Consider the following 12698-nt stretch of genomic DNA (forward strand, 5'->3'; position numbering starts at 1 on the left):
TCTAAACTGACATCAATGGACAAATGGATAAAGAAATTATGATATATACATATGCATTATGTGTATAGATGTATATGTTTGTACACAAACAATGGAATGCTAGCCAACATTTAAAAAGAGGGAAATCATGTCATTTTCAACAACATGGATGAACTGGAAAGATATTGTGATATGTGAAATTAGCTCCACATAGAAAAAAATCAAATACTGAATAATCTCATTTATATGTGGAAATAAATGCATAGCAGTAAAGAATAGAATGGTGGTTATGGAAATGAGGAGATGTCAGTCATGGGGTGAAAAGTTTCAGTTATGCAACATGAATAAGTTCTAGGGACAGGCACTGTGACTATAGTTAACAATACTGTATTAGATACTTGAAATTTGTTAAGAGGGTACATTGTACTCCCAAAGAAAAAAAATGTCAACTATGTGAAGCAATGGATATGTTAGTGACCTTTATACTGGTAATTATTTCACAATGTATATATATCAAGACATGAAATTGCACACAATAATTAAACATACACAATTTTCATTTGTTAATTGTATCTCAGCAAAGGTGGAAAATTTAAAACACTGTGCATTGTATTATTTATACCAATTGCAAATAGAAGAATTGTGTCAAATCCCATCTATACAAGCAGCTAAATTTTTTAGAAAATACAGTGAAATATTTTTTTATTTCACAGAATTGCTTATTCTATTCATTATTAACAGTTCAGTTTTTCACAGAATATACTTATTTGTTTACATTTAATAATGCATGTGTAGTAACAAAATCTAAATGACAGCCCATGTAGGGGGCAGATATTATGTCTATTTCTCTCAGCTGCTTACATGTGTTAGAAAGGAGCTCACACAAAGCTAACTAGCCCCTCTCTTTCTCCTGATTATAATGCCCACAAGCGTCTGCTGCAGCATAGCTAAAGGGAGAAGGAAGATGTGTCTTCTGGAGTTTACAGCTGTGGACACACTTAACATAAAATATGTACTATCCCTGATGAGGACATTCAGAAGAGGAATCCAGGCAGTGGGGGACTATGACACTGCAATGCAGTCAGGCAGTTCCAGGGGACCCTAAGGAGGGTTAGGGTGGAGAGACACTGGGAACAGAGGAGAGGAGGACTTTGACGTCCTAATGCATTGAAGGTGAATGACTCCAAAATTAACTGAAAACTGCCCATTCATTATCCATTAAGGCTAAGAAACAGAACCTGTTCCTCTTTCTCTGGTCACCATAAGTCTGTACTTATATTGTAGTGATATTCAGCTTTCAATCCGATGCACAATATCTATAGAGGGCCCATGATATGCAGAAGACTAACTGCTATGGCAGATATAAAGATGTGTGAGGATAAAATCCCTGCCCTTGACACTTACAAGCTGGTAAAATGATTAAGCAAAGCCTCACACAACCACATAAATCATATTAAAAAGCCTCAGTGTAACTTTCATTTCTCTAAATCTGCCCTAGTTCCTGTCAGAAGTGTGTTTAGGTGGTAAATGCAAGTATTATTTTTGATGCCAACCTTCTCCAAAGGAAATTCAGTAGTTTCAATGAGTTTTCAAAGTATACCTAACCTCTTTCTGACATGAAGAATATTTGTATTCATAATTGATAATTACATTATCTGTCCATTAATTTAATGAATTATATTTTACAACAGTTATATTCTTGGAAAGATAGTCTATATGAGAAAATATATCTAGGAATGCTAACTAACCATACCCAACCCAACTAAACTAATATTGGAAATATTAATATTTGTTAGAAAGATCCCCTCTAACAAGAAACTTGTCGTCTACTCTGTTTTACTTGCACCTTATACCAGAGTTAAGTGATATATGGAAGTGAGCCCCATCACCACCCCCAGATGCACAATTCAACATCTTCTTTCTGAGCTAAGTAGAAAAAATAAACTACAGGTGTATCTTCTTTAGTACTCACTTCAAACAATGCGCATTTAGAATTCACATATCACTGAAATCGGTTGGATCTTTGAATACTTGACTCTCAAACTCCATCTGACTCTGCAAAACAAACATACTCAACTTACAGACTTACAGACTCGACTTACACACACGAACTTCCAAAAAACAGGTAGAGCAAAACAAAATACTCTGCATGTCTCTCTAATGTTTATAGAGAGAGAGGGTAGCTGGGAGAATGGGCATCAAGACTTTCAAGTGTTTATGTGGTTGTCTTCTTCCATAGACTTCATTAGTACTAACTGTATTACAAGCACAATGCTTGGTTCTTGATCCACAGAGATGAACAAGACCCTATGACACAGCTCTCCAAAGGATTCCAACCTAGTATCAAAGACTGGCCAGAAACTGGGTGGACAGATGAGGGCCAGGAGGACTGCAGCAGGAATCAGCGCATATTGAATTCTGGGAGTCCTAGAGGAGGAATCTGGGCACAGTTAGACCATGGAGGGAAGTGGGAGGGAAAGTAGAGGGAAGTGGGAGGGAAAGTGGAGGGAAGTGGGAGGGAAAGTGGAGGGAAGTGGCGAGACTTCCTGGAGCAGAGGAAGGCAGACCAAGAGCTCTGGACAATGAAAGGATGTGCTTCAGTAAGGTGAAGACCCAAGAGTGTTCATAGGCTTTATTAACAGAAGGGCAGGGTGACCCTGGCCACAGCAGATACAGGGATGGATGAGAGGAAGTAGAGTGTAATATAGGTCCCAAATCTGGACAATCTTTTCAAGAACCTTGACTGTGAGATGGAGCCATTAGACAAGAAGTAGAAACAGCTATAAAATTAATTTCTCTGCCTTTTCCCTCCTTCCCTCCCTCCCTTCCTTCCTTCCCACTGTCCCTCCATCTTTCCTTTATTTCTTCTCTTTCTTCCTTTATTTATTTCTTCTCTATTTATTATTTATTTATTTATCTCTATTTATTTATTATCCTTCCTTTAGTTTTGTTTTTCAGACAGGACAGTTTAAAATGTTTAAAGTCCTAATGGGAAGGTTTTACTAGAGAGGGAAGAGGTTGTGTCAAGGTAAAGGTAAATGAGGGAGTAAAGGTAAATGATAAAGAGGAGGAGGGAGACAGATCCAGAACTCTCCATCAGGCATTTATGAGATCCATCCATCCACTCATCCATCCATCCATCCATCCATCCATCCATATGTCCTTCCATCATTTACTGGGCATCTACTATGTGCTGTATACAAGACGCATTTGGGCAGAGATTGGATGAAGGAAGAGATTGAGCTCTGGTCTGGGGAAAGGACTTCCAGGTAGAGGCAACAGCAAGTGCAAAAGCACACAGGGAAGAACAGCAAGGTGGCTGGTGTGGCCCAGTGCCATGTGAGAATGGGAGACAGTAGAAGATGTGACTGGGGGAGAGAGAGAAAGAGGCCATTGTATCTACTCTCAAACCCACAGGTGGGTCCTGAGCAAGGATAGGGCATGATAGCATTGGCATTATTGAACATACTGAGTATTCTGGAGCAAAGGAAGTAGGGGGAAAATAATGGATCCAAGAGAGCTAATGATCTGGGCTGAGTGACAGATCATTGTGCCTGATACATGTTGATATCGGAAGAGGTTGCAATCATAAATTTTGGAGGAGACAGATAGTAATCTGGTTCTCAGGCTTCTCAATGAAAAACCTGGGTGCATAGGAATGCCACTTAACAATAGGGAAGACTGAGGGAGAGGTGAAGTTTTAGGGAAAACCTGAAATTTGTTAAGGGCATGTCAAGTGGGCAGCTGGAGATATAAACTAAAGCTTCAAAGGATGGGAACATTAACAAATCACATAACTCTATCTTTTTGAAAACCCCCAATGAATTTCCATCATCTTTAAGACAACAAGATATGGTCCTTCTTTGTATCTGCCACCTGATCTCCAGCCTCATATGCACCAAGTTCTCATCCAAGACAGATGTATTTTCGTCTTTTACTTACTGTTTCCTTTTTCACTCCCCCTCTTTCTTTTGTGTGTGTGTGTGTGTGTGTGTGTGTGTGTATATATATATATATAGTCATTCTTTTTGCTTAGATTACTTTCCCCCATTTTGACCTGGCTATTTTCTCCTTCAAAACCCAGTTCTGATAAGCCCTCCTATGTCACTGCCCATGTTGCGGTGGTTCCATACAGCTTTTGCACTCGCTGTTGCCTCTACCTGGAAGTCCTTTCCCCAGACCAGAGCTCAATCTCTTCCTTCATCCAATCTCTGCATTTATGAGATGGATGGATCTCACAAATGCCTGATACATACAGTTGGTTTAGATACCTCTCTTCTTGCCAATCATCATGTTCTATACATCTCTATGGACTCCTCTGACACTAGGATACCCAGGCCACTCTGCCAATTAGTGAATGGATTTTGAAAAGTTGACCAAAATTATCTGAGCCTTAGTTTTCTCATTTGTAAAAAAAGGATAATAGTACTATCTACTTCAGAGAGTTTTAGATGGATTCATTGAGGTGATATGGTACTTGTGATACTGCCTGACACAGATGAAGCACCCTATAAGTCATTAAATATTATTATAATAACACTTATCACGCTGTTATAAAACTATTTTCATATTGTGTTTTTCTCTCAAGGCAATCACTGAGCCTTTCATCTGGCACACATTAAGTCTCATTAATTGTTTTCTAACATGAGTAAGTTACGAATGGAAAGCAAAGCACTTGGCTACAATAAGTACTATGAGATGTACTGGTAGTTTCTTCTTTAGTGGCCTTTCAGTGTTGAGAAGCTATTCTCCCTGGGTGAACATGATTCCTCTGGTCCACTATAAGCAAGAAGTTCTGGATTGCATATCTTATATTACACTTTAGTTACAGTTCAGCCAAAGCAATATTGTTACCTTTGGATCAGGTAGACATGGTCCAAAGGCTTCCAATAGAAGAGTCTCTTCTCTCACAGCTTTTTCATAGTCTGCAAAAGATAGCTTCCCATCATGGTCATAATCCTGAGGGGACAGCAGGAATACATCAGTTAACATGTAACATGCTTACCACAACTGCTTGTTATTTTCATAGTCAAATGTTAATGGAAGAAAGGTTCTAGAGAAATAAGGGATTGAGTCATAAAATTGAAAAGAATTTTTTGGGGTTTTGCTGGGAATGGAACCCAAGGGCCTTGCACATACTAAGCAAGCACTCTAAAACTTAGCTATCCCCCCACCTCAAAAGAATTTTGGATATTGTAATAGCACCATTCAAGTGTTTAGTTAACTAAACAGGAAACTGAAAATTCTCATTATTCAAATTCTTATTTCCATTCCATATGTGACCTGTGCATTTCAATATAAAACTCTAAATTACTCAAAATCATTACCATTTTCTTAAGTGTTATTTCAACCAAATCTTTAATTCCTTCATCTGGGTCTTCCTCTGATGGCTGTTTCAGAAGGCTGTTCTTTAACATGTGGAACATTTCCTCCTTTGAAATGAAGCCGTCCCCATTCAAGTCAAATACTTCAAAGCAATCTTTAAAGAAAATGTCCAATTATGAATTTGATATTATCACTAAGGCAACATTTTCTCTGACCAAGTTTTGAGGGCTGAGGTCTATCTTGTTGATGCTTCATCAACCCTGAAGACCTTGGCATCACCTGGTTTTCATGGTAAATGTTGAATGCATTCAAGAATCCTCAGGAAGTTTCTTTACTCTCAGTTATGAAAAACCACATCAAGGAACAATACATCGGACATTTTTAAATCCTGAAACTCTTGGAACACTGATTAAAAATATGACTTAGAGTTCATCAGAGTCAACTATTAAACATTAGAACTTTTGGAAAATCTGCTATGGTTTCCTCTCTAGCACTGAGAGAGTTCTATCCCTGTCTCTATCCTTCAATAAATCCTACTCTTACACTCAAAAGAAATGAAAAGAAAAAAGAATCAAACACTTAAATCAATAGTCTCTGCTTTTCTGTTTAAAATTCAAATGATGTTAAGTCCTTAGTGCATAAATACATGTGTACATAATTAGTGTGTACAGCAACGCCTAGGCAAACTTCCCTGGCATCATAATCACTCTTCAGAATTACTTGATTTTCCTTTTTAGTCATTTTCTTTTATCCCCTATTAACTCAAATTCATTCCATAAAAGAGGCTAATGAGAATCCAAACCAACCAACCAACAAACTCACTCACCCACTGGCTGGTTGGGGGACAGTAATTTAAACGCTTTGGCTATGTTAATCATAATGTACGAACATTAAGACAACCTGAACTCTTACATTTCATTTTTTCATCTAAGGATCCTCGAAGAAACACGGTTAATCCATTAACCCACTCCGATACATTTATACAGCCGTCATTGTCTTTATCAAAAGTTCGGAATACTAAAAAGAGAAAGAGATACTATGTAACAGCTGTGCTGCATTTGAATTCTCAATAATGTATTTACATCGGTATCGCTTGCTTTTATAATTTAGAGAAAACGTCAGGATTTTATAGTCCAATATTCTCACTTGACAAAGGAGGAAATTGAGTTATCAGAACATTGATATGCATTTTAATTATGCATTTGAATTTTCTCTTCCTATTTTGTGGTAAGAAAGAATATTCTGAATATCTAAATACATACATTATTAATTAATAATACAATATTGTGATATATTAAAATGTTAATTATATTAGATAATCTAAACATATTAATGTAGAATATACAATTTCATATTTTTGTTACTCAAGACAAGGAACGTTATTACATGATAAGACTGTATTCCATTTTTATTTAGATATAAGAAAATTTAAATGTAGTTTAGAAGCCATTATATTTATTATGTTTACTAAGAAAAAATAGAAATATTCCAAGCTTTTCAATATAAGGGAAATCTAATTACCCAACCTTTGTCATGTTCTTACATATAAAGAGAATATTACATCTTTCTCTAATTATCTTTGGAAAATTAAATGTTTATATTCAAATAAATAGAGAATGTAGAACATTAAGCCTCCTACCAAGATTATGACCGAACTCCAAGCTTTTAAATTTTTTTTCTGGTGGCTAGAATTGACTGATTTAAATTTTGTATATCTCTTACCTCTGTCCATAATCATGTCATCTGTCATTCCAAATGTTACATGTAGGATGTTCCGAAATGCGTTACGATCTAGTCCAACAACTGCAACTGGTCGCTCTGCTACATCTCCAACCAAGTTATAGAAAAGCTTTATGAGACATGTCACTTCAGATTTATTAACTGTAGAATAATAAAGGTAAAACAAAAGTGTATTTCAATCTTTACATTATAAGCTAAATATTGCAATTGAAGCATATTTATATGCATTAAGACTATGTCATATATATACATAAATACATCAGTATATATATTTACATATATATACTGTATATACATACGTACATGTATATATATACTGTATATATAGTATACTGTATATTGTGTGTGTATGTGTGTGTGTATATATATATGTATATATATATACATATATATACACACACACACATACACACACACACACACATATATATATATATATATATATACATATATATATATATATATACATATATATATATATATATACCTGTGTGTGTCCTGGTTTGAGATTCATACCTTAAGTTAATGGATGAAGATAGCCAAAGATACATTACTCATTTAAGAAAACTAGCATTTCCTTCAAACAAGAGTCATACATTAAATAGATGCAAATTCAATCATGTTTGGGGGGGCGAAGGTAATATTAGCTTAGTAATTTGAATGATGAATGTGGTATCAGATTCTAAATTTTATACGGTTTGTAGATATATAATTTAAAATAAGAATGGTAATGTTTAACAATGTTAATTTATCCCAGCATTTTGGTAAGCATTTATCAGATTTACAACTTGGCTTTCCCAGAAAATAGATACCATACTTTGAGAATTAATGGTTTTCATTTTTAATATCACTTTAACCTTTGTGAATTCATAAGCCATATTTCTGAAATAAGAAACACCTATTTTACAAAAAAGAAGTTTTGAGCTCCCCTTAAGGACAATGCAAAAATTAACATTGAACAATTAGTACTTTGGAGGGAGGACATTTGTATCTAAAGCATATATACAAACACAGATATTTACTGGTACCCATGATCACATAAAGGACAATGTTTACAAACACTGAGTTAATTATATTTTCCAACTGCCATTTGAAGTATGAAGGTGGAAGGGTTATTGCTTGGCATTAAGAACATAAAAATGATTCTAAATATGAAGCATACAAAGAAGATGGGCAATATTTTTGTTTCAAAACCAGGTAAAATTATGGTTGAATATTTTCAAAAACAAAGACAAAACCTGTATACATCTATGAGAAGATAACACATGAAAATGGAAAAAAATCACACCTCATCCTATAGATCAGGATAGCCTCCAGTGATTGCTGGTTTTGAGAACCACATTTTAAGGGAAAGATTTAAAACTTTAAAAAGATTAAACAAGTTAAATAGCAGAAAATGTAATGGTTATGATTTTAAAATTAACCAAATAAAACCAAAAACCCAACAAGAGTATAATGGTTCCTCAAAAAATGAAGCATGAGGGCTGTGGTTGTGGCTCAGTGGTAGAGCACCTGCCTAGCATGTGTGAGGCAATGGGTTCAATTCTCAGCAATGCATATAAATAAGAAAGAAAGAAAGAAGGAAGGAAGGAAGGAGGAAAGGAAGAAAGAAAGAAAGAAGGAAGAAAAGAAGGAAGGAAGGAAGGAAGGAAGGAAGGAAGGAAGGAAGGAAGGAGGAAAGGAAGAAAGAAAGAAAGGTAAGTCCATCAACAGCAACAAATAAATAAAAAAAAATTAAACGTGATTGGCATATGATCCAGCAATTCTACTTCTGAATCTACACACAAAATAATTGAAAGTAGGACCTCAACCAGATGCTGGTACCCCAATATTCACAGTAGTATAATTCATGATCACCAAAAAAATAGAAGCAACCCAAGCATTCGTTGATGGCTAACCAAATGTGATGTATTCTTACGATGGGATATTACTTGGTTTTAAAAAGGAAGGAAAATTCTGTCACATACTACAAAATGATCAGTTTTATGGACATTAAGATAAGTGAAAATTCAAGACATAAAAAGATAAAACACTGCATGTTTCCTGTTATATGAAGTCAAATTCATGGTGACAGAAAGTAGAATGGTTGCTGCCAGCGGTTGGGGGAAGGAATGAGTGGGGAGTTATTCTTCAAGGTACAGTGTTTCAGTGGGGAAATATGAAAAATTTCTGGAGATGGATGGTAGTTACATAACAGTATGAATGTACAGTAGTCTCCCTGCTAAATCTGAAGTTTTTTTTTCAAGGATTCAGTAACCCATGCTCAACCACAGTCTGAAAATATTTTTAAAAGTTTCAGAAATAAAATATTTATAAGTTTTAGATAACATTTTTGCAGTATATTGTCATTATTGTTCTATTACTGTGATACTGTGAATCTCTTACTGTTCCTGATTTATAAATTCAAATTTATTACATATATATATATACACACATGTAATATATATATATATATATATATATATATATATATATATATATGGTAGAACTATACAGTTCAGTACTATACACTGTTTTGGGGTCTTGCAACACATTCCCCATTGATAAGGGGGGAATTCTATACTTAATATCACAAAATTATACACTTAAAACAGTTAAAATGGCAAATTTTGTGTTACATCCAAGACACACATTTTTTCCATTCAACTGAAATAAAAATTAAAGAACATAAGCTGAATATATCGATTGACTTTCAGTTAAAAAATTGATTCAAGGATCAAAGGTTGCCATTAGTACTTTTCTTACTGAAATAGTTCTTACATTCTAGAATACCACACTGCATGAAATTATGGGACATTGATATGGAATGGCTTTCATCTTTCTGGAAAACTCTACATGTGACCTATAGATCATATGTGTAGAATCATAAGACGGTGAATGGAGAATTAACTAGATGCTCACTTAAGTTCTTTTCTTCTTTTCTGATTCAACAATATGTATCCATTTCATCTATTGCATTATCATCTGGAAACTATAAAAGAAATGTGACTTTAGGTAAAAGCCTTCTGTTTAAAGAAATTTAAATTTATTATGATGTCCATGACCTATAACTATTTCTACATAATGTAGTGATGTTTACTTTTAATCATCAAAGTTATTAAGGCTCACTTAAATTTTTTTTTGTAAGAACAAAAATCAAGAGTTGATTTTTTCTGACGTGTTTTCATTTATCTTTTAAAATACATGTTCACTTTTCAATTGTTCACAGAATGTTTTCAATGCATTGGAAACTTACTGAACGGAGACTAAATCAAAATCAGTACTGTGTATAGTAGTTATTGCATTGTTTATGAGTATTATAAAAAATGTTTACTAGATGTTTTAAGAATATCTGGTCTTTTCCCAGAAATGAAAGTGTTTTAAGAAAAATAACAGAATGAAATCCTCATCAAATTAAAGGTCTGTAATAATACCTTCAATATAACTTTTATTTATAACACCAACCCACGAAGAGAGCATTCTTACCACTCTTTACATCAGATACTAATGATGATGAGAAGGCACTAGATCCTTTAATCACACTTAAACATGTTTATTCCTCCTTGTTTGCATAATGGGTATTCTCTGAGGACCATGGCTTCTCCTGTTTCCTCAAGTGGCCAGTAGTTTTGCAATCAGCATACAACTTGGAAGTCTGGGAACCAGACAATATCATCCTCTTCTAAACCAAATCTATTGCTTTCTAGCCAAAGTGCAGTTGGAATACAATACTAAAGTGTTCTATGAAGTTCTAGGACTGCCTTTCCAAAGGGGAGATTAGAACAGCTGTCTTTAATAAACATTCAGTTTGTCACCTAGAAAGTCTTCTCTACCTTCCCACCATATTAGCAATTGGAAAGTGGAAGCGCAAAGTTGGGAGCAGATTGTTTACCACATGTTTAGCTTTGCTGAGCAATTTTATTTCCAAACAAATCTTGCTCTGAGACAGGTTTCTGTGCCACTTCAACTCATCTTTCCTAAAGATGATCAGTTGTTTTTTTTTTTTTTTTTTTTTAATTTTTTATTGTTGGTTGTTCAAAACATTACAAATTTCTTGACATATCATATTCCACACTTTGATTCAAGTGGGTTATGAACTCCCACCTTCACCCCATACACAGATTGCAGAATCACATCAGTTACATGGCTATGTTCCCCTATGGATCTCTTGTTAAGCTTCCAGAACTTGGACCTGTCCTTTATTTTGGTCTAGGAAGAGCTGAAAAGCCGGCTAAGGTGCACGATGTACGTTGATTATGCTCTTTTCTTGAGTCCGGTGGGTTTTAGTACTTCTTTTACAACATGTCTGAGGCTACAACTACATGTATCATGAACACATATTACTTCACTTCTATAATATAAAAGTAAATTAAGAAGAGGGTCTGAGAGCCCGGCATGCTGTCATATGCCAAACAATGCCAGCTACTAGGGAGGTTGAGGCAAGAAAAAGGAGGATCCCAAATTCGAGGTCAGCCTGGGCAATATGGCAAGACCCAATCTCAAAATTTTAGAAAAGGGTGCGGGAGTGGGGTGGGGTTGGAGATGTAGGTCAGTAGTGAGAGACACCTTAGGTAGCACATGAGAGGCCCTGAGTTCAATGTCAGCACCGAAGGCCAGGACCAAGGGCAAAGAGGGTCTGAGGAACGAGAAAAGTGTAGTGTCCTCAAGTGTAGGTAGAACTAAATGCATGGAGAGTAGTTCTCAAGGTCCCGGGCGTGGGTGCCCGCCCAAGGAGCTAGCATCCCGGGATGGGATGAACTTTTTCAGACTTCTCTTAGGGGTTTGGGGTGGGCCCATGGTCACACAGGTCCTGGAAGCAGGAAGTAGGCACAGCAGGGAAATTGCACTGGGTAGGAGCAGACTTGGCCCAGGAACCTCGGCTTGTTCAGCACTTGATTCTTACTTACAGTGCTTGCAATTTTTAGTTAAGTGGTCCGTCAACTTCTGCAATTTCTTTCGGTTCATGTTGGGAGCTCATGGAATCTGGCGGTGGCTAGTGTCTCTGGGCGCGTGGCAGCGGGGACCCTGGAGAATCCCGGGACGAGGACAGCCAGGCTGGGTCTCTGCCCGTCCCGTGCAAGCGCTGGCCTAACAGTCAGAGCGTCCAGGGCAACGGCTGGGCCAGCCGTGGATTGGCTCCCGGGCTGGGACGCGAGTGACGCCTACGCGGTACCAACACACAATGAGGCCATGGCAACTGCTGGGCCGGCCGCTGATTGGCTCCCGGGGGGAGGCGCACAGGGTGCGGACACGCCCCCAATACAACGTGGGCTTGGCAACGGCTGGGGCGGCCGCTGATTGGCTCCTCGGCCCGTCACTCATCTCCCGCACCCGCGCAGGTTGCAGACAGTATTCTGATTGCTAAGGTTGGAGTTTTCCTTTCCAGTTGTCACTGTCTTTTGGGTTCACAGTCCCTCTCTGCGTTGTAAATCATCAAAATCTAGGAGTATGATGTGCACGCTGTGTGAGGAATGTCTGGGGCGGGTGTGAGCCTCACATCTCAAGGGAATGCTTCTGGTCTTCAGGGAGATCTGGGGGAATTGGGAGAACTTCACGAAATATCAAGTGTTAGCTTTTCGCTGTGGAATGCTGGAGGGTGAGGAGCTTGTTCTGGTGAACTACCTAGGAGATTGTCAGTTTTTTGTGGTCTGACACAAGGAGGAAGACTGGTACGA

The 12698-nt window shown here is 36.9% G+C and overlaps 1 protein-coding gene across 4 annotated transcripts in view; it reads right to left on the reverse strand.

The window, feature by feature from the left end:
• Clxn (calaxin) overlaps nucleotides 1-12160 on the reverse strand; it is a 32787-nt gene extending 20627 nt beyond the window's left edge. For 2 of the 4 annotated variants that reach the window (XR_006848280.2, XM_046428641.2), the window contains exons 1-6: nucleotides 11931-12156; nucleotides 7027-7185; nucleotides 6217-6321; nucleotides 5307-5458; nucleotides 4834-4938; nucleotides 1952-2034 (exon numbers count right to left, since the gene is read on the reverse strand). Coding sequence is in view for 3 of the 4 variants with exons in the window: in XM_046428641.2 (XP_046284597.1) it covers nucleotides 1975-2034; nucleotides 4834-4938; nucleotides 5307-5458; nucleotides 6217-6321; nucleotides 7027-7185; nucleotides 11931-11988 (639 nt within the window). In the remaining variant the exon portion in view is untranslated. Of the gene's footprint in view, nucleotides 1-518; nucleotides 2035-4833; nucleotides 4939-5306; nucleotides 5459-6216; nucleotides 6322-7026; nucleotides 7186-11930 lie in introns of those variants that run through there. The other 2 variants (XM_046428640.2, XM_058573995.1) reach the window with 2 other exon arrangements.
• Between the last annotated feature and the right edge of the window lie 538 nt (nucleotides 12161-12698).

This window comes from Marmota monax, unplaced genomic scaffold (genome assembly GCF_021218885.2).
Source record: "Marmota monax isolate L192 unplaced genomic scaffold, Marmota_monax_Labrador192_F-V1.1 WCK01_AAM20220418_F8-fsc00044, whole genome shotgun sequence".
In the NCBI taxonomy this organism is placed as follows: domain Eukaryota; kingdom Metazoa; phylum Chordata; class Mammalia; order Rodentia; family Sciuridae; genus Marmota; species Marmota monax.